Source organism: Rhipicephalus sanguineus, chromosome 1 (genome assembly GCF_013339695.2).
Source record: "Rhipicephalus sanguineus isolate Rsan-2018 chromosome 1, BIME_Rsan_1.4, whole genome shotgun sequence".
Lineage (NCBI taxonomy): Eukaryota > Metazoa > Arthropoda > Arachnida > Ixodida > Ixodidae > Rhipicephalus > Rhipicephalus sanguineus.
In genome coordinates this window covers 312,032,292-312,055,224 of record NC_051176.1, presented here as the reverse complement: position 1 = coordinate 312,055,224, position 22,933 = coordinate 312,032,292, and the positions used below count along the sequence as shown (strand labels likewise).

Below are 22,933 nucleotides of genomic sequence, written 5' to 3'. Positions count from 1 at the left end.
AAAACTTGCTTCATTCTTTTGTATGTAAAACTTATTGCAAAATGTTTGCGTGACCGTGAGATGGACCTGAAACCTGGACAAATTCAACCACCAGGGTATGCATTGCTCTGCAATTGTTTTCCAGATTTGGCATCACCAAATAATGAATTATTTTTGAACAACACTTGAAAAGAAACACGCTTGTTTTTCCCTTGTAAGTACGCATTATCTATTTATGGAAATAACAGTACTGTATTGACTGAGAAACACTTAACGTATCGCCCGCTGCGATGCCAGCTGCATCTGTCCAAATAGTCTGCCTCCAACGCATCTCTCGTTTTGTTGTGAAGTAAAGTCAGAGAAGCGTGAAGGTGCATCTACTTAGCTTCGCCGTCGCTTTGCAACAGATTTGAACGAGTTTTGGCAAAATGCGCTTATCAAAAGACGTGAACTCTATGCAATTTCCTTCACTGGCATGGGACGCTACATCTGTGCGCAGCGGTGAGTGCACGACGCTTTGCTAAAACTGCCATATACAACCTGTAAAGCTGCAACGAAACAGCAAATCAAGAGATCTAGCGGTCTTCAGCCTCTTTGAACAACAAAGGCGCTGCTTGAGTACTTTGAAACATACCCCACTACCCACGTCTCGCGAAGAACGAAACAAACTGTAGAAAAAGATTCGTAGACAGTTCGCCAGCTAACGCTATCCAATCCGAAGCCTGTACTTCCCATCATTCCCATGGTGGTTGAACGATCGCAGCGCCTGTTTTCTCTCCAGGGTATTGTATGAAACTCTATGCTTAAAATGGCCGAAGGAAGACGCACACACGTTAAACAGGTACTGACACCAATTTCTGAAGCTGGCTACAGCCCGCCACACAAATCTCCTCTATACAGAGATGGCTATGAGCAAGTGTGATGATAAGGAAATCCTGATGTTTTATTTTGCCATTAAAGTCAATTTTCACGTGTGGCACCTACTTACATTGGCACTAGCATAACGTAGGGCTGGACTGTACATTCTGGTGACTTCACGCACCAGTATGGCTAGTTGTGATGACGTCAGGTACTAAAAACATGCAAAATGGCCACTCATGCATCACCAACAGAACCATGAAGCAGAGCGGCCGTGAAAACTTCACGATATCTTGCGCAAGCACATGACGAGAAGCGTGTCATGATGTCAGGGTGCAACTAGCTTTTTTAAAGACATATTGTAATTAATTTTTCAGGGCACACTCACACTTACGAGTCCACTTCCAAGTCTCTCGAGGGCTTGGTCTTTCATTTGATGGAAAAAAAAAACTACCACTGAAAATTGTGTCAGTGCCCCTTTAACTATCTGTGGCAGCTGACGGACAAAAAAAAATGTTACACATGGCGTGCGCAAGAGAGAACTCCAAGGAGAACGTAGGAGGAAGATGCGAAGGAAAGTGTCGCAACACTGAAAGATCAAAAAGGCGTCCTTCAGCACACCTTTCACCTCTGCAGTAGCTCAGAAGTATGCCCCCACTGTGTGATGCACTACGAGTTGTCAACAAGCTCCTCTACGGTGACAAAAAATAGGAATATGTGAGCAGTAGTAGAGAGTCCGTCTAATTAGACTAGGCCCTTTCACTGCTGCTCAGCTGTAAAAGAAGTCACGAGGCCATTTTAAACAATTGCTGAGCACAGCCTCAAAACCTGCACAGTCAAACATCAGGTAAGAAAGCAATGAGAACTTACCGTCCAAAGTGATGCAATCCAGGTTTGATGTCCGTGCAATTTGAGTTGCTACTTCCAGGTTACGGCATATGAGTGTCTTGCCATATATGTACTTCATAGCACTCTCGAACTTAGGATCAAAGTTGAGCTTACTAATCATAGGAATGGCATCCTGAAAAAAGTATGACAAGGCTTTTTAAAATTGGGCACAGTGAAAGCAAACTCTTCCCCAATGGGCAGAATCATCAGCTAAGAGATGAAACAGTAATGAACATTGTATGTTTCTGAAAGTTGCTGCAAAACCAGGCATTTGTGACCCTCATTCTTACCTGCTGCGGCATTCCTCATTCTTGCCCCTGATGATATACATGCTCAGAAGTCGCAAAACACAGAGCAAACATAGGTCATAAAACCTTGTAAAAGCGCCATGCAACCGTGCATGCTGCACCAATATGAACATTGGGACTGCAATTCAAATCGCAGCATTGGCAGCGTTGATAGCTCTATGTTAAATTGCTCCCTTTATGACAATTCACCAGAAAGAGCATTACTTTATACAGCCATCCTTTCCAAGCCAACAATCGATGACCCCATGCCCTTCACTTTTACTCTTTCAAAAAGCCCCCCAAAATGTCTCCACTTTGCACTCTGCAGAAATGGCTAACTGTGTTTGGTTCCCAGCAGGCTTTTCTGGATGATCACTTCTTTCAGCGCTTATAGGGGCCCAATCATAGAATGACCATATCAGAGAGTTTTAGCACCTAGGACCCCAAGCGGCTTGCATACACATGTCTTTGTGTTCCTTTGTACTCCCAGCTGCACCCAAGGAGAATACAAACTAATGCAAGGGCTTACATACGCAAGCCGCTTTGGGGTCCCGGCACTAAAACTCTCTACTCTTGGAGTCATGTTGTCGCACAAATCTCCCACACCAACACTTTTTTCAAATTGGTCAAGGGACACGAGAAATAAGCATGCTTTCTAACCTCATTGCCACAAGAACACTGACAGCAACATAGGGGTGGATAGCAAGGAGGTGAGCACAGCCCAGAAGTTGCGTTGCCACGCATGGACATGCCTTTGAGAATTTTCTGTTCTCTTCTTTGACAGGTGCTTCTGGTTAAGATGTGCGCGGTGCGAGCACATGGCCACACCTAACCAGCGAGTGAATACACATACGACGTCTGTAAAAAAAATTGATCTTTGCAGGCTACGCCTGTGATCTGTCTAGCCTACGAGACTTGGCTTGATCTCAAACGGCCACATTAAAGGGGCTCTCCAACACTTTTTGAACACACTCAGAGAACATTGCCAATCAGTACTCAAGGCTCCTGTGAACATGCAAACCCAATATCACACTGCAGGCAGCAAAGAATTTGCAGTTTCATTACACACACAGCCAAAAATCGCTTCCTCTCCTCTCGACAAACTGCATAGTTAACACAGTGAGTGGCTGACTTCACGATCGCGAAAGCCTCCTCGGTAAAATTTATACTGATTGCTTTGAGTTCAATAAATACTAAACAAAGATGTATCTCTCTTCAGAAACACTGAAGAAGTAACGTTTTTTTTTAGTACTTCCCGTCTCAATCAATGGTTGTCTGCATATTGTTTTGTTTTCTCTTGCGTTCATGTAGGGCAGAGTGTGGCATACTACACCTGTGCTATTTCAACCACTACATGCCTGAGTGGGCCATTTGTCACGTACTAAACCCATTGTGACAGTAATTACATATTCATATTGCTCTTCCTGAGACTGATCCTTGCCACCATATGTAGCGAGACACCACAACAGACATAGCTTGGTGTTTAGCAAATTGCAACCGCTTCAAAATGCGCTATCTGGGTTTGGCCACTACCCATCAGTCAACCAGACATAGTGAGCACCATGCACTCACAATGCTTGACCTGCGCTTCTTAAGCCCTCCCAGCACTCAAATGGCATGGAGTCTAATCAGACTTGGGCTACCTACCTAGCTCATGATGACCCCCTTGACACAGACATGGCACTTTGAATGCAACCATCCGTCCATCTGCATGCTAAGCTACACCACAAAAGTCGGAAATATGCACTTAACTGCCCGCAAGATAGCTCAAAGAAACATATTCGACAAGGAAATTCAGGAAATTTTATTTCTTGGGAAGAGACAACGAGAAATCAGTCAGTTTCATCTGCTATGGTCTGCTACCGTGAGTAGCACAAACAAAGGAAGGGGATCTTCAGCTACATGTAAACTGGGCAAAGTTTCTACGGGCCGAAAACAGGAAAGTATGTTGACTATCTTAAAAGGGTCATGAACCACCCCTCGGGCTTCGTGAGAAAGCACACACCGCTATGAACAGCTCAGGTAAATCGTGTAGTCATGTGTGGCAAGGAAAGTTTGGAAGCAGAGCGCGAAGTTGCCATTTTCACAGGCGCCCTCTTTTCATACAGAGGCCTGTGCTCCCTCTCTTTGGAGCTGCCGGGGACTGCTCTTTGACGTCAAACCTGTGTGTACCTGAAAGGGCCCACGCATTCCATTGTGTTCTATTTCTTATATCACTCTTCGTTAATTTTGCAACTTTACAGTGAACTTTTGGGGCGTTTAGCGGTCATTAACATGCTGTGCATTCTTCCCTTCTATTCCTTTCCTGAGCATGTATCCCATTATATGCAAATCTTGTTTTTTCATAAATGGCATAACAAAACAAGACCAAAGACGTGTTGTGAGTGGAATTCATCTTTTATGCTCTGGCATATGCCAGCTGCATGCATTCAAACGCACGGCACACCACGAGCGAATAGACAAACAACATGAATGCACGGCCAAGCATAGCTCGCATGCACATGCACACAAAAAACACGACACGTCACGCACACAAAAAAAATGGCACGCAGCATGGCAGGGAAAGAGAGGGAGCGCGCGGCTGCTGTTCCTGTTGCCATAACGATGTAAACAACCTTGTGTGCCGCCATCTCTCCTTTAATTAGGCCCCCCGCCCGCAAGAGCTGTAATGAAGGCGCTAGCAACGTCGAAGCATCTGCATTAAACAACCAATCAAAGGGACACAAAGATTCACACTCCTGGCATTGGTACCCGAAGCTCACACGGCGTGAGTGGGGAGAGTCGAAGGCAAGAAAGCAGAGAGCATGTGTTGAAATGGAGGGAGGGTCGGAGTGTGTCGATTTTATAGCCAGCCTGCTTGCGTAACACATAATCAAATTTTTTTTTTTAAAGTGCATCCATAAATAGAAGCTCTTCCATCAACTACCACCGCCCGCTGAACAGATCGCCACTGAGGTGCTCTCCATAGTCAGGAGTGCCACGGCTCATCGGAATAGCGGCTCATCTATCAACAATCGGCACCTCAAAAATGGCGCACAAGGCTCCTATGAGGTTGTCAATCACTGAAGGAAGAGCTGCTCTTTTAACCACCGGCGCCACCCCTGACAGCAAACTCCAGGACCGACCTCGAGACAACGGCTCAGTATCGATCTCTTCTGTGCAAAAGTCTCCACATATCTGTTTCTCTTAAAGGGACACTAAAGAGAAACTCAAAGTTGAGCTTTGATGGCAGATTATCTTATTACGATTGCAACGGTACCACTGGTTCGGCAAGCAGAGCTTTCGTAAGCGACAAAGTAGCGAAAAACCGAAGGATGGGTGCTGATGCCTTTTAGGCTTTCCCGCACTTGGCGCTCGTGACGTAGGAAATCACAAACGCAGACGGGCCGCGATTGGTCGACAGTAATTTAATGCTGCTAATACCATATATTGCGGATTATAAGTCGACCCCCCAACTTGCAACCCTTCCTAAGGGGATAAAAGTTGACTCCGAACACAGCCTCATGCTGCGGCCATAGCTCACCAATAAGTTTTTCAGAAGAGGGAGTGATGCAAAAAAGCATTTATTTGTCCGTGAAACATTGCTTATGACCCGTTGTCGCTTGAGAGAAAGACGCAGTCACGGTCATTGCCATCGTGTGAGCCACTGCTGCTGTTCGCCGTCGGAACGGGTGCCGGTAGTCGTGAACCCAATCTTGAACCGCCTCCTCAACGGCAGGGTATTGTCCAGACTTCGGTCCGCGAAAGGAACGGCGTGCAGCAGTGCACGCGAAGATCTTGGTCCTTTGTTTTCTCCATTCCCTCACGCACTTTACCGACCCATCAAACTTGTGCCCTGCTTCAACGTTGCTTTCCGACTCTGCATAGAGGATCGCTTGCCTCTTGAAAGCAGCACTGTACTATTGCCGGCATAGCGGTGGCATCTTGGCATCCGTTTGGCAGCGTCACAAATCGCGCACACCACTGCTCGCAAGCGAAGCCAAATGCAGAAATGGCGAACAGGCGTGAGTGCTAAAAGACACGAGGATGCTCGTGGGCGCATGTTACTGGTCATGTGGTTTACAGTCGACGTCCGATTTCCCGGACGCCCGAAATTCCGGACATGCCCGATTTCCCGGACTCATCTGTGGCACCGTCAGGTTCCCCATAGAGTCAATGTATTAAAAAGTCCGAAGTTCCGGACGCTTATAGCCTTCGCCATCCGATTTCCCGGACTTTTTACTGTTAACCGCCGACCCAAAGTCACCACCGACGCCGCCATTTTGGTTGTTTTCATATCCTTGAACGCACCATACTCGCATCGCAGGTGTGGCCAGCAGCACCGCCGCACCGTGCCGCGGCTGCCGTAACCTCGAAACCGCACGTGTCAATCCGTTGCCAGCCGTAGCTTAGCCAAGCCAAACCTCACTGTGTTCGCGTGTTCGTTCACATGTTGTTTTGTCAGCTCTGCGGTCGTGTCTGCGGTTGATCGTTTGCTGCTGCGCGCTATCTTCAGTGATCACGTTTCCCGACCTTCAGCATCCACCGAGTTCCCAGCTGTTTCGTGCTGCGCTTTTCGTCGAGCGGATTCGCCGTTTACAGCGATGGCACCGACTGCTCCTTCGTCTTCGTCCGCGCCTTCAAAGCGCACAAAGCCCCCTCGTAGGCTCACGATGGAGAAGAAAGCCACAATCATTAAACAAGTCCAAAGCGGTCGGTCGCAGACAGAGGTGGGGAGGGAGTTCGGAATTTCGAAGCTGTATCGGACTTCATCAAAAACAAGGCGAAGATCTTGGAAGTGGCTGCCAAATCAAGCGGGGCTGGAAAGAAGAATGCGAGTCACGGTGTTTACCCACAGCTCGAGGAAGCGCTCCTCGTGTGGCTCAGTGCCATGATCGCTAAGAAAATCCCGGTGTCAGGCGACATCCTGAAGCAGAAGGCGGAGGTTTTCGCGCTTCAGATGAATGTGAAGGACTTCAAGTTCAGCAATGAATGGCTTCGCAATTTCAAGAGCCGCAATAACTTGAAGTTCAAGAAGATGTGTGGAGAAAGCGGCGCCGTCGACGATTCCGTTGTCGCCGAATATCGGGATGGAAAGCTGCAGTCCTTGCTTCAGCAGTTTCCACCTAATGATATTTTCAACTGCGACGAAACTGGACTGTTTTACAAGCTGCTGCCAGAGAAAACGCTTGCATTTGCTGGTGACCCCTGCCACGGCAGCAAGCACAGCAAGGAGTGGCTCACTGTCCTCGTTGGCAGCAACATGTCAGGCAGCGAGAAGCGAGAAGCTTCCGTTACTTGTAATAGGCAAGTCGAAGCATCCAAGATGTTTCAAGGGGGCAGTAACTCTGCCTGTTCTCTATGAAGCTAACAAGAAGGCGTGGGTAACGCAGCAGCTATTTGAAGCATACGTGCGCAAGCTGGACAGAAGGTTCGAGCAGCAAAATCGTAGAGTTCTGCTGTTTGTGGATAACTGCACTGCGCATGGCCACATCAAGGACCTAAAGGCTGTACAGATTGAATTTCTGCCGCCGAACACCACAGCAATCCTGCAGCCGATGGACCAAGGCGTGATTCGTAACTTGAGGCATCATTACGAATCACGCGTGCTCAGCCGCATGGTGCTCTGCTCCGACAGCGGGAAAAGCTACGCTGTTGACCTCAGGTCTGCCGTCGGCATGCTAGCGGAATCGTGGAAGGTGGTTACGCAAGAGACTCTGCGGAACTGTTTTCGCCACGCAGGCTTCACACTCGACGCCGAGACAGCCGTCTCGCCCCAAGTGGACAGCATGTGTGATGAACTGCCATCCGCGGACATTGCCTTCGACGATCTGCGCGCTGCCGGCGTGTCGATTCCAGACGGGATAACCTTTGAGGGCTTCGCCGACGCTGACAAAGACCTCGAGCTATGTGCGGAGTTGACGGATGATGAAATCATTCGTCAAGTTACGGAGGATTCCGACGACTCCGACACCGAGAACGAAAAGCCAGCTCCTACACAGCCAACGAGCTCGGAGTTGACGCGAGCACTGATGACACTGTCATCGGTGTACAGCGGCAACATGACGTTGAATGAAATTGAGGCAGACATGATCGCGGGCAAGCAGAACGCCGTGCAAAAGAAAATAAGCAACTTCTTTGCGCCCAAGTGCTGACCTATGAAGTAGCGCCGGCCACGTCGTATTTTTTTTTTGTCTTTTTTTTTATATAAACGGCTCTTTTCAGAGCCACCTAAATGATGCATTGGCTGAATTGCAATAGGAATCTTGTACTCCGGCCGTGACCCTTTCCGTCAGCGAAAAATACCTACCAATAAGGTGCGTTTTCACGTGCATTCGTTTTTACGGACTGCCCGATTTTCCAGACGTTTTCGCGGTCCCTTTAGGGTTCGGGATATCGGACGTCGACTGTAGTTCCCCGCGAAGTGTTGCCAGGCCACATGGATGCCGGTGGTTTGTCAACGAATCGTTTCTATTGTATGAAAACAAAACTGCAGGGCACATCGCAAAGTAAATTCCTCTTTATTCATAGAGCATTGTTCGCCCTCTTACAAAGGTTTGAAATGCTGCTTTCGAGACCGTGTTTCCCAAGCAGTTCACATTAATGCCATGTGGCGGTGATTTTTAAACGTGCTCCGTAGTTTCGCCTCGCAAGGTTTCGCGATCGCCGCGGCAGATCACAAAAATGTCCGGCTCCGAAAGTGGCGGGCGCGCATTGGCAGATAGCTGTTGCCACGACTCTGCTGCCTCTGCGGCTGATGTTATCGATGCGTCGAATAGCAGGAAATCCGATGACGACGACCTTTCGTTGGACCCCACAGATAAGTCGACTTTACAATTTCGCGTACAGGTCGACTCTGATTATAGGTCGATCCTCGAACTTTGAAAGGTCATTTTATGACAAAAACGACGACTTGTAATCGGCAATATACGGTAGAAACGGCCGACGAAATTTCTCTTAAACATCTATGAACAGTACTCGACACCTATTTAAGCCGTGCCACTCAAGGAAGTACAAATTTAACGGTAGACTAAAACGAAAACAGAAAAAACGGCACGGCGCTGCGTGCAGCCATGACAGTCTCAGTTTTCCTACAAGCACAGCGCGCGTGCTTGGCCCACTTCACCAGCGTTGCATAGTTTGGTTGGTTTCGTTGCATGGCTTGTTAAATTTAGATTAAAAATAACAAAATGACAGGCGCCGGTGTGCACAGACGTGTCGGCCAGAAACCTTTCCCACTGGTATTAGCACTGCATGGAAGCATCGAGCCCGGCATTTACTTGGAAGGTGCTTGGTAAACCTGGTCGAGTGAGTGAGGCGGCCTGTCGTCGTCGCGTTACAGAGAAGCCCGACGGGGCAGTCGTGGGCACCCGTTTCTGAACAGCGTCATGAATGTGAGGCGGAGCCGCTGGAAAAGTTCTCATCGAGCCAGGGCCTGTCTTCACATGAACGCAAGCACAAGCATTTCCAGGTGCTCGAGACAGTGGCCATCAAGGAAGATCTCCGATGTCAACAACCCTCCAGACCAGCGTCCGGATTCAACGCTTACCTCGTCGCCGGGGGTTCTCGGAATCAAGTCGCAAAAGCGTGGGACTTGTACATCGTCACTGCGTGGTGCATTTGTAGACCCCATTGGGCACCTTGTTCATGCTCACCACGGGATGATACACTAAAGTGTTCTCCTCACTGGAAATATCGGCTTGAAGGCAATCGATGTGGACAACGATGTGAGCCGGCTGTACAAACGACCCAAGGCGTCTGCTCAAGGGCGGCAGCAGTGTCAACCCAACTGTGTCGTTTCATGTGGTGCCGCGCGATGAGCCCCGTCGTTCACAATAGCTAAACGCTGTGCCCACGCTGTGCCCATGATTAGACGACAGAAGGAGGAGCCAAAGAAACTGATGCTATGTTCTCTGCACTTCTCGCGATCGGATTATGTGTACAATCAACGTTACTAGGACAAACTCACTTTCAAAGCTCCGTATCTCCGCCAGCGGAGGAGGGTGGTCCGAACGGCGGTCGCGAGAACTAGCGGCGCTGCAGTTCCATCTTGCGCCACTATCGGCGCGTCGTCTGCTGCCACGGCATAACGCTGCGGTCCGCCGCGCAGTTGCTCGCGGCAACTTTCTTATTGTACTAGTTAGGTGGATACTTAGGTGGATATGCATAAGGTCGTCTGTATGCATTGGTCCGCGTGCGTTGTTCATTGATTGGCTAAGAATCAATGTTCGGTCTATATTGCCACGCCCACTTCTTGTTTTATTTTGATGTATTCGGCTTTGACCAGCAAAGACTGTTATCAACGCTCGAAGCTGTCCTGTTCGAGAAGCTTCGCGATTGTAATAGATCGTTTTGTTAAGATTGCGCGCTGCACGCGAATGTTCCAGCTTTGTCGAGAGATAACGCCGCCACCAGCGATATCGCTGGAAAGTTCGATAGCGCCTGTATAAAAGCCGACGCGCTTGACCGCTTGTCAGTTGATCGACGGTCGACGCTCTGTTCGCCGCTATCAGTGTATTGCTGTAGTTTGATTTTGTTTCCCGGCCACAAGTTTGGCCAAATAAAGTTTCATCTCGGACCTGCTGACTGCTGCCTTAGTCGACGTCATGACCCTGTAACAATATTTGAGCTGTCTACATTGCGCTTAACTTCCAAGCATAGGAGTTTCCAAGCGAATGAGTGTTTTCAGAGTAATTTTTATAACTACCACCACAATTTTAGCCGCTGTCGTCTTATCTAGACCAAGAACAACCCAACACGTTTGTGAAAGCCTTTATAGTGTACAAAGAAGCGTACTTACTTGAGATACAAAAACGTTCTAGAAAAACAGTACTCACGTTTCTACAATTTATTGAAAAAAAACTTTCTCGAAAAACATCACCAATGCTTTGCAATGTTTACAACACACGTTTTCGCGATGGTTAAAGGGATATTGACCCAAAATCGGAAAATTTTACGAGAACTCGGTAAATGAAATCTCAGTGTGCGATTACATCGAATAGATGTCGTCTCTGAGCAATTATTTCAGCGGATAGTTGTATTTTCGGCGTCTCATCTTTCTACGGTGCCTTAAAAAATTCGAACAGATCGGTCGTGATGTGAGCACCGAGCAGTTATTCGCGCGTACTCTGTCGCTAGAAGAGTCGTCAGTATTGAACTTCAGTTTTTCAACTTCACCGAGCAGATGTTCCATGCCCGCAGCACTTTACACTGTATGACAGCCGTTTGCGTTTCGTGCTGAAGCCGTTCACTACGCAGTTAAACTGCTCGTCAACTACAATTATCTTTTGCACAAGTAAGTCTCCGTCCCCGAAGCAAAGTGTGGGATTGGGCTAGTTGGTATTCCATCATTAAACTGCTCAGTGCAAAAAATTTGACACGGTACACAAAGAAAAGACGAGGACCAGCGCTGGTCCTCGTCTTTTCTATGTGTACCGTGTCAAATTTTTGCGCTGAGCAGCCCGTTCCCGAGCCGGCGGGTGTAAAATATTCCGCACATCTTGTTCAATACCTCGTCGTAAAATCTCGCGAAAATCCACTGCTTTGAAGGCATAGCGACAACTGACAACTGATCGAATGTTAGTGTGATGCAACTCTCAGTCTCGGTAGCTTGAATGGCGTAGGGTCTTTTGCAGGTCCGAAGAAGTGTCGTGAAGCGGAGTCATTGTGGTAGCCGCTCTTGCAGCCCGGCGCAAAGCAAGTCGGCACACCGCACTGTGAATCTGTTCGCCCTCGTTACGCTTCGTACATCATGCACGTGTCTCCGTACAAGACGCCAAGCCTGGTCAAGAACAGTCGCAAAAATGACGAGCTAACAAAGCGCACACGACGCTGTAACCCACGTGCGCTCGTACATCGGCGGCGCCGATCACAAGCGCCAGCCCGCCAGCCGCGGGAGCTAGACGTGACTGCAGCGCCACTAGTTCTCACGACCGCCACTAGGACCGCCTCTCAGGCGGAGCTTTTAAACTGAGTTTGTTCTAGTAACGTTGGTGTACAATCCTGCGCTCGGGAAGGCTCTCGGCGTGCCCAAAAGGGGAGTCCTCTCCCAGTCAGCTGTGCCGTCCCGTCATTCTTGTCACAGGTGCCCTTGCAGGAGCAAACCAGCGTATCAGTGAGTGTCAAATCTCACTTATGATCGCCACCATAAACGTCTGGAAACATCGGAGGGGGTGTCGGGGAAGCTCTGGAAGTCCAGGACCCCTGCCACCGCGGACAGTATCCACCAGTAGGGCCGAGAAAGCTGAGGTCTCTGTCTGGGCCCGCCACAAATGTTCGCAGCTGGGGACAGTGCGACAGCAGTGTCCAAGTGTTTGGCTCTACAGGCACAGGCTGGATCGAGGGCAACGTCGGCAGGTAGTGGGGGTGCATACTGCTGCTCCCAAAAGAGCGTCTCCACAATCTGCCGAGCGAAGCCTGCAAGTTCCTTAAGGGAGGAAAATGAACGGCCAAAAAGGTATGGCCTAAAGCGGGGTGGCAGCGCCGCAGAACATGTGAAACCTTAACAGTCCCAGGAGCGGTGGGATCAGCTCGACGGAACAGCGCCTGCATTGCCCGAACATATTCTCACAGACCCTCGTCTGGATGTTGCGTTCGGGCGTCCAGCTCTCGCCGGATACAGTAGTCGTAGTCTACCGGCAGGAACTCTGCTTGGAATGCCGTGACAAACTGGTTCCAGGACTGGAACAGGGGCTGGAGAGGTCGCCATCGTTCCGCGGCACCTGTCAGGGCAACGGGCAGAACCTGCAGGAGCAAATGGAGCTCCGAGATGCCGTGAACGGACCTGTAAACGGAGAGGTCGTCGAGAAAATCAATGACCGATGTCCCGGTGGCTTGCCCGGTAAACGTTGCAACATCCGACTTTGGCAGGGCCGTGGGCTGCGGGCGTGCGAGAGCGTCGTGCACGAGAGCACAAATGTCCGCGAGCCAAGCCCTGACGGTTTCGAGAAGAGGCACGGGTGGATCCCGAGACAATGAAGCAGTCTCGCCAAGTGGTTGCTGCTGACCACCGGTTTCTGCTGCGCCATCAGCTTCCGCCTCGTGCTTGACTCCAGGCCCGTCCACATCTGTCCTCGAGGCTGCTCGACGAGTCGAGCGGTTGTCTATGGCAAACAAATGTACTCACGCAAGTCGAGGCTGCAAACAAGACCTTGAAACACACCACAACCGCTAACAAGAAAAAGGAAAAAGACTCGCGAAGAAAAAACTAGGCCTGCCGCAAGAGGACCTCATTGTCCCTCTCAGAGAACTACCAGCCGGCCCCACATTGGGCCGGCTGGTAGTTCTCTGAGAGGGACAATGAGGTCCTCTTGCGGCAGGCCTAGTTTTTTCTTCGCGAGTCTTTTGGGCGCCAAACGTAGGCTCAGGGCCAAGGATCGGCTGAAGCCTTCAGAAAGTACACAGAGGCAGAGCAAGAAAATGCACCTTTACTGGGTGAGTCCCGGGCTCGACTGTCAGCCGCCGTGCCGCCGTGAGCGCGCGAGCGCGTGCACCCGAGCTACGCATCATCTTCGCTGAAGCCAGAGCGATACCCACAACGTATACCGAGTAGGCGCGCCACTTTTCCCTCATTTGGTTTTTCAGGTTGCTGTTGGAGACCGAAATCAAGAACGACGTGGCTGGTGTAATTGTGGAAATCCAAACTGGGGTATGTTGAGGTCATCCTCGCGAGCTGCAGTAGTCCGTTGCAGGGATGAAGTGCGTTCAAAGACTGTGTGCATTACGCAACTGTATGAAGGTCCGAATGAGTGTTGACGTCCAATAATGCGAAACAATTCAAACCTTTCATGTGTGAGACAGAGAACTAGATTCTGCTTTCCAGGACAATTGCGTTGCAAAGACACAGAGAGGAAACGCTTCAGATCCAGCAAGTCCCCAAAGAGACGAGTAGTAGCGCTTCACAGAAGGTTATGGCTATTGAAAGAAGCACGGAGCATCCGCGAGAGATGATCGGATTGGATGAAGGTCATGGGGTTATCTGTGCAAAACGAATGAAGGCTGCCGCTAAAACACCGCGAAATGGTCATAGGTATCCAGACGCAGAAAGAGTTGTGCAAATGTTCAGCTGTAGGCACAGAGTAAGAACGCACCCTAGGCGAGTTGTTTGGATGAGGCGTTTTATGATTAGGAAGACTAAGAATAAAAGGCAGTGGCTGTACTGGGAGCTCACGACGGCGCACAGTTAAAGGGCCAGTAAACAATCCCGAGGTCCAAAAATTGTAATGAAGGGAAATATGCGCACTTTTGCTATGTGAACATGCTGCCGCAATTTCTTGCGAATACGTGCTATAATAAGGAAGTTACAGGGGTTAAAACATCAGTTTCAGCTGGTTTCAAATTTTCGCGCGGCCTCGCCACCCTTCTCCGCCACAGGGAGGGGAAGGCGTAGCCCGTCGTCGTGACTCCTCCCACTTCGGCAACGTGACACGACGTCAGCAATTGACGTCATCGGCGAGCGGGATCAGTCGCAATGTACTTCCACTTGCTGCAGCTCCTGGTTGTTTATTGTTTACATTGTCGCACGTGCTCCTCAACTTGACGGGCAGTTTTCGGCTTTTCGGTATTTTTGAACCTTTGTGACAGTTCACAATGCAGCAGGAATGCGTGCTTGCTTTCCAAGACGACGAAGGGGCACGAGAGAAAAGCGTTGAGAACCCCGCTTGCCGCAAGGGCGACCCGTCCGAGCTACCGGAGATTCCCCCTTTCTCCGCTCGATTTGCAGCCGACTACTGAACGATTCCTCCACGTGTTGCTCATGTCGAAGGCAAAGTGCGTGCAGGTGCCATGCAGTGCGGGGAACATACGCATGACAAATGCGTTACTGCGTGGCCGAAACCGCATCACCGCAGGGCCACGAAACAAGGCGCAGTTTCGTAGCGGTGGGTGGGAACAGGAACTGACGTTAACTCCACTACTGTTTGTTGAGACCTGGCTTAGACCAATCGACGAGCTCAGTGCTACGTAAACTCGCCGATCGCAGAGTTTGCGTCACTGCGCGTACGAGGAGGATTGGTCAGGCGTAGGAAAGAAGCACGGGAAATGAAGGGTCTGCACGGCGCGCAGCGCTGTAATATTCGGAAAACGTGATCGCCGCGGTCTACTGTACGAATTAACGAGCTTGTTTGGGGGCTGTAAAAAAAAAGTCGCAGCCTGTTTACGGGCCCTTTAAGACGACGCGGACGGAAGTCACAAAATATGCGCAATGTGAGAAGGGGAAAACAGTTTAAGTTGGATATGTTGTATTTGTTGAGGTGCACTATAAAAGAGCACGATTAGGAGTACGTGAAAGGTGTTCCCATAGCGCTAATAGGGAGTTTTCGAATAGGGGCCCCAATCGTTTTGGGGTCCCAAAGAAATAGCATCGAGGCCACTGTGCATGCACAAGACCAAAACAGCGTTTGGGTTTTGCATTGGGGACGCTATTTCTCGAATTTAGCAGGAGCCCCAAAGCCTGCCTTAAAAGCTTCGTGTCAAACAAGACGGCACCCACTGAAGCGACGGCTCTTGGCCAAGACTAGAGTGACCTAGAATAGGGGGAGTGTCCAAAGCACCGCAGACCCTTTTCAAAAACTCTTAGCTCCTGCTTGAACCCAAGCGAGCTCACGCAAAGGGCTTTGGGGCCCCAAACCTTTGGGGCCCCTATTCGAAAGTTCCCTATTGTTTATAGCTGGGTGTTGTGTTATGCAAGAGCGTTCTAGACATTCTTTTTTTTTTGAACAATGTGAATGGCGAGTGCAGTGTTTTATGATTATCTCATGAAATTGCGTGATAGTGATTAGTGAGCAGTGTGCGGACAAAGGAATGGAACGCAAGTGACGCAACTTAGCACATAGAGAGCCATATCAAGACCGTCAAGAAACAGGTTTTTTTTTTAAAAACACTCTTCGAATGAGGGCGTATGTCACGACTAAGAGGTATATGCTAGAAGAAAGAAGATGACGACGAAACTGGCCAGGTGTTCGAATCGACACGAGTGCGTGCTTGGAAGATTCTCGAGAGCGCGAGGCATATGAAACGAGCCGAAAAGGAAGACGAAGAGGAGTGAGTGGGCAGTGTCTGGGTGGACTTGGCAGCGGAAGGTTGCGTCGCCAGCAGATGCACTGGCGACTGGAGCGACAGGCGTTCGGGTCTACAGCCGGTGACGTGGGCATCCCAAGGTGTGGCCGGCAAACTCGACGGCATTCGAGCAAGGCTCCTCAGAGATGTAGCTACCGCGCATCGCAAGTACAAGCGTTCCTAACACAAGCCCCCTTCTGAAGCAAGCCGCCAAAGACAATCCCTGTAGTGCCATGTTAATGGTGGAACGCCACGCCAGGCAAAGCAACCTACGACGACATTAGGCCTAACGGGCCTAAAAGCTACTAGCGTCAGCGACGTGACGGCCTGCAAAGCAGAGTGGACCCCAAGATTGACGAGGGCATCGTAGACCATGACAATTGACTGAACATGAATGCCCACAGACTGGACTTTGACATCGAGCCGAACCAGTACTGACAAGTAAGGCTGCTCCAACACATCGGTGATTCTCAAGTATAGAGTAGTCAGACTATACGAACAGGACAGGTTAGCTATGTAGATAGTTGATAGGTTTAGTTTGTTAGCAGTGAATGTATTTTTTTGTACTTTTGTATATCCTTTAGGCGTCATTTGTTTCATTCATAAATGTGCTGCGCTCTACCACGTGTCTTGACTGAGTCCCATCACCCAGATCCACCCGAATCCGTGACAATCGACACCACATTATTCCTGCGCGACCTGTGCAACGCTGTGCTGCTTTCCTCGGTTCATTTCTTTCGCCACAGGTATCTCTACGCCCTTCGCAATGGCGTGCTTCATAGCTTTTCAAAAGAAGCAATGCATGGATATGTGTGTGAGCAGTTCATCACAAAAACAAGAATAATGACCGTGCGTTTCATCTGTGTACAAAGACAGCGGCACGAGTATGTAATGCCCTTTTACTGAACACTGTCTACAATGCATTGTGGACATAATCTGTCATGTGGATTTACTATTCTCGTTGTTTTCTTGAATACTATAAGTGTGCTTTCCTTGACATTTCTTTAAATATTGCACTCTTTGCTTTCGCACCCCATGGCGGCACTGCATTACCGTGCGCTATTGTTAACAGTATACGAGAGCCCGCGATCACCGGAGAGATTAGTGCGATGATCTACCAAACGAACAGCTCCATCTAGTGCATGAGCTCTGTAACTCTTAGCTCCAACATGTTCGCAGCGCACACTGACTGAATAAAGCAAAAGAAAATAAGAGGGCAGCGATAAGGGGGTGTAAAGCACAGGGCAGGCGCAGCACGTGGACTATGTACATCGACGCACACTGACTTCTGAAGCTTACACAGATGCTTGCTTGGGCCCATGGGCTGATAGTCTTGTGTGGCAGCACTGATTTCCCGCGTAGGCACGCAGCAGTGTCTGTGGCACTGACTTTTAATACATGTGCTTCTCAGCTTAACCCATTGAGGGAGCTTTCACATGTTCATATACATAAATTATTGCTTTCGTCTATCTGCAACCTCAACAAGGAAATGTTGATCAATCATGCTCTCTCGCATGTGTGCGACGAAAGCCGTCTGTGTGAAAGTGCAAATATAATAATTTTGTTCTGCAAATCCAGCTTACACTGCAGGCGAGCAACTAAACTGCAAAGGGAAATAAAAGCTGAGGTTGCAGAGCGCTTTTGTGAGCGCCGGTCATTTCCGAACAAAAGCACAGTGCCAATCTTGTTGACGAAACTAGTTTGCGTCAGTACTTTTTCTCTTCGTTCAGACAACCAATACACTCAATTAAAATCAATGTTACCTGGTTCCCGAGATTCTCATGGCTCCCTCGTTGTCTCAACAGCGCACGAAGCATTAGGAAGTCATAGAACAAAGACGAAAACCAGCAGCTAGACCTTGAAATGCTGCAATGTGCACTGGTTTCGTTTTTGCGCCCGACAAAAGATGGTGGACCGAGCTTACGGGATTTAAAATGACACTCTCCTCCCCTCCCACATTTTCCTCCTCTATATCCTCTCCCGGCCGGCTGCACGCTCTGCACACGGCTTGCAGACTAGGCCGCCGTGCGGGCACCGGCCTTATGCGTTGGCTGGTGCCCGCGAGCGCGCCTAAGTTAGTTTTTTTTTTATGTTCTACTATAAAACAAAAACGTGAGAAAGTGATGGGACATGCTTGACCCTACCATGAGGCCCCTAATCATGTTCTCGTTTGCGCAATAAAAGCGGTAAGTGTGAACGCTTGCAGCAAGAACAGAAACTGCGTACTATTATAGCACACATAGGCTTTGGCATTGTAATACAGTTCGTATTCATAGTGCCGTCATAACGGTAGAATATTTAAGCTGAATATTTGTACATTCCTCAATATTTTTCAGTCCACTGACGTTACACTTAAATGCAGATTTTATCTACTGCAGGATTTTCGCATAAATGCTGCTGTTTATGAAGGTGCTCCCGAGTGGTTATAGAGGCCGGATTGTCTCTTGGTGCCTCGATGTGATATCCATACAACTGCTTTATTACTTAAGGAATAAAAAAAATCACAGCTGCTGCAGTGAGTGAGTGAGTGAGTGAATAAACTTTATTACAAGATCCAGCATGTTTGTGGTCTGGGCTAGACCGCACAGGTAGACACCAGGAGCCCTCATCTCCCTATTGGCCGCGAGATCGACCCATAGGTGGCGGCACCGTCGCCACGTTAGTGTGGAGAGGCGGTCGGAGGCGCGTATACAAGCGCCACAACAGCGCTTCGTTGTGAGCGGTTTCAGCCGATTGACGGTGAATAAAATGCGTTGATTGCTGCTTACTGGTAATGTATACGATCTTCACTGCTGAATCAATGCACAAAGATCATCCAACGTGACTATTACTAGTGAGAGAAGCGCAATCTGCCGATGAAAGGGATGCTCGCCCTGGATGACAGTCTGCGCCTGCGCACTGTATGACGTTTTTTTTGTTTTCTCTGTACGTCTTTAGCTTGTGTTTTGTGTACTACGCACTGCAGTAACACGACTGAACTGCTTAAGTGTTTACTTCTTGTTCGTTTGTATACCAGCACATATTCCTGTGCAATGAGTTCAATAGCGCTGTTCACGCAAATACGCATATATACACAGGTAAGAGTTTAGCACAGGGCTTTCATCGATTGATTACGTGTACGACAATGATGCAACAAAGGTCCGGTTATTTTATGGAACAAGTGTCTTTTTTTTTTTTTTTTTCAAACTAATAATGTCCACCGCCTTCCATCAATTTATAACAACTCCACACAAGCGCTCAAGATAATTTAAAAAAAAAGGAAGAGGTTTTGCGTGAAATTATACGACATAAATATAAGGCATGCCGTCGAGATTAATTTTGAACGCCTGGGTCCTTCAAAGCATACCTAAATCTAAGCACACGGGTGGTTCTGCATAAATTTCGCCCCAAGTTAAAAGTGCATGCGGCAACTCCGTTTTGTAACTGACGTGTCATTCCATCGTTCATTTTTTCTTTTTTTAGGGACAGTTTGAGTACCGAACTCTTAGACTTCACTTGACAGAAATATTTCGCTGCAGCGCGACCACGACCATACAATAAAAGGACATCTTAAGCACAACTAAAGCTCAACATGAACTGGAGTGCCGTGGGTATAGACCTAACAACGACGCGGAAGTGCATGAGCCTCCTTTTTCTTTACCACCGAGTCGCTGAAACGCTGCATTCATGCACTAGTTAATGTTCCTCGTGTTTGGGACTATGCCAAGCGCACTTTAGCGTGTGCTTGAACCAGAAAGCGGCACCAACACTGAAATGATTCTGACGAACGAAGGGTACGACACCAACACACAGCCCTCTCGAAAGTCGCACTCACTAATCTTATTACAATGCGCATGCAGCCGAGCAAGCTCATTTGCTTCTGTACACCATGTTAGGTATATGTACGAGCAGTTAAACTCGCGCGAACATAACAGAACAAACTCCCCTTTAAGAATGTGCAGACGTACGCACAAATGCAAACACGACGTGGCTAGCAGACGACGCAAGGAGCAATCCACACTAGGTGCGTTTCAACCAGTAGCCGCCAGGCGGCCACTACGCTTGATCTCGCGGCCAATAGCCTCCCTGGCCTGCTGGATGGCCCATTTTTGGTTTTCGACCTCCGAGCCAAGCAGCACTAGCCACCACCGCTCCCGGAGGGCCTCGGGAGAACTTGTTGATAGGTTGGGACATTCCCACAGTATATGTTTATACGAAGCCCTTTCTGTTGTGCATTGTTTACATTTGTTGATCGGGTATAGGTGTGGGTAGCTCATGTAGAGGTGCACAAGTTTGGGGTAGGAGTTTGTAGCTGTCAGCATTCGGATGCTTGTTTCCTGTCTAGACTCGGGTGAGGTGCGAGAAAGACGCGCCTTGCCTCTCTGTAGTGTTGTGTGTATTCTGTGTAGCATGTAAATCTGTCTGTGAGGTACGTTGGCGGCGCCAGGGATGTTCACTGAGGGGCCCATTCGCGTTTCGTGGCGGGTTAATTCTCACGACAACTCATGGGCCATCTCATTCGGACTGGAGGTATCAGTCTGGGAGCGCCGGGAACCATATTAGGCATTAGGGTTAATCTACTTTGTTTAGTTCTTGGCTATTAACGAGGATCCTGAGGGCTCGGTGGGAAATCCGTCCTTGCGTGAAATTTCTTATAGCTACTTGTGAGTCACTCAGTATGAATTTGTGTTTGTTGGAGCTGATAGCCACGGCTATGGCTACCTCCTCAGCCTCCTCTATCTTGTTGGTTCTGACAGTGGGGCTCTTCGATTTTCCACTTCTGTCTACCCGCGGGCTGCCAGAGCCAACCAGAGCGCGCTCGTTTTTCTCGGGTTGCTCCGTCCCCCCCGCGGTTCACTTCCGGTTGGCGTTCGTTTTTCTCGGGTTGGATAGTTCTGGCGACCCTCGGGCTCCCCGCGGGTCGCCAGAAGCTTCCAGGACAATTTAGTCGTGGAAGCTCTCTGGAAGGTTTCGGGCTAGCAGATGCCGAAAACAGACGATACGCGTCGCCGCCATCTTTGTGAGGACTCGACGTATTGCAATGCGGGCGCTTGGGGACTACACACCTTCCCTTGTGCTTGCGCTCGGCGCCGTTCCACCGTGCGAGATGGCGCGATTACAGTAGGCGGCGAGCATTTGGAGCTTATGTTTATTACTTTTCTTATGTGCCTCGTGAAGTTTCCTTCCGTGAACAACGCGGCGAACTGTCACGTTCTAACTGCGTCGTGCACATGTCCCAAAAGTTATGTACACGTTCGTACGCATGCATGGAGACCCCTTTCTAGTTTATTTTTTCGTAGTAGTATTCGCTTGTGGTGTCGTGTGTGCTTTCTGTGCACTTAGCGAAGACGATTGTGATCGAACTACCTATTTCGCTCCGTCGTATGTTTGCGTGCATGAACCCCGTCAGAACTTAACTATTTCAACTAGGTCTTCGATGTTGATAAAATGCACTGATTGGCTAAAAGCGATCGCGACATTGTTTTTTGCGTGATGCTCGTTGGCCGCGAATGGCGTCCGAGCGCACTTCGATATACGGGCCAGTATATGTGGTATACTATTATGAACGTTATGCTACGAAGCGTCGATGTGAAAAAACGGAGATGAATTCAGAAATGTATACATCCTTTTGTTGCTTATTTCATCTTAGGCTTTGTCTTTTTCCACCTCTTAGTAATAATGCCATGCACTATGTACGCGGTTATCACCTAGTAGCTCAAATAAAAGCTGAGCTACAAGAGATTTTTGGAAGTGCCACTTAGGGCTGGAAAAGGGACTCAGGAAACATCTGCCAAAACGAGTCGAAGACGGATCACACAGAAGTTTATTTTAGATATAACGTGCACTCGTGGTACCGATACCGCCGCATGTCTCAAGTTATGACAAAACGCAAGCTGGTCAGCTCGTGTGTGCGACGTAGCACGCGATAGATCCTCGAGCTCTTTTGGGGACACAATCACTTTCGCGATATATTCGCGTCGTGTTGTGCAGCGACTGTTACATGTACTAAGCAGACGTGAGCTGGTTAAGCCGTTAGAAGAGCGGCAGCTCACCTTGCATCGCTTTCGTGGCGCCATGCACCAGCTGGCTGTTTTGTTCGCGGATGGGGCGAGTTGCGCATGATCTTGCGAACGTACGTGATCATATCCCAAATGCGTATGCTCGAGAATATCACTTCAGCTCTTCAGCAAACCTAGCCACATATTTTCAAGCGGGCAATGCAAAAAAAACCAACGCGCATGCGGTGCAAAGTTTCGTTTGCTACCACGGCGGTAGCGTTTGTTTACGTTTGCGCTGGCTCTCCCAGCGTTCGATTTTGCAATCTTTGGGCAGCTTCGGGTTGTCACGGGCTTCCCACACACGTGACCAAGACGCTGTTTCCTGTCCCGACCGGAACTAGCTAGCTGACCCTCTGGGTAGTGCTGGCTGCCAGCGAACTGCCAGAAGTCCAAAAATCGCAGATCCCCAGTGAACACGTAAATACACATGCCCGACGTGTCTATCTCGACAGCAGCGTGGGCCTTGTGTTCAGGGTATGGGCTAGCATCTACGAAAAGAAATTTACTATTTGTGCCATGCGCTTTGAGCAGTGCTTTGACTCTGTGTCTTCTGCAGTCCGCGTTGGTGATGGGGGTAATGTTTTTCGGTATTGGGTTAGCGATGATCTTAGCTCTGATTGTATTGGGGATGTCATATTAGGTCCCATGTTGTGCATGGTACATGATTCCTAATTTGGTCATTATATTTCTTCCCGTTTTGGTTGTAGTGAGCCGTTCAAGCTAGGATACGCACTGAGCTTCCGGTACCTCTTTAAATGTATTATAGTATATTCCTAGCTGAAGAAGTAGGTCTGCCTGGAAATCTCACTGCAAGCGATGTATCGTCGTAGGAGGAGCCTATTTTTTAAA

The 22,933-nt window shown here is 49.0% G+C and overlaps 1 protein-coding gene across 1 annotated transcript in view; it reads right to left on the bottom strand.

Annotated features, from left to right (window-relative positions):
• LOC119379432 (structural maintenance of chromosomes protein 3) overlaps positions 1-22,933 on the bottom strand; it is a 661,154-nt gene that overhangs the window by 268,463 nt on the left and 369,758 nt on the right. Inside the window, exon 17 of the mRNA XM_049411979.1 lies at positions 1,708-1,858. Coding sequence (XP_049267936.1) covers positions 1,708-1,858 — 151 coding nt within the window. The remainder of the gene's footprint in view (positions 1-1,707; positions 1,859-22,933) is intronic.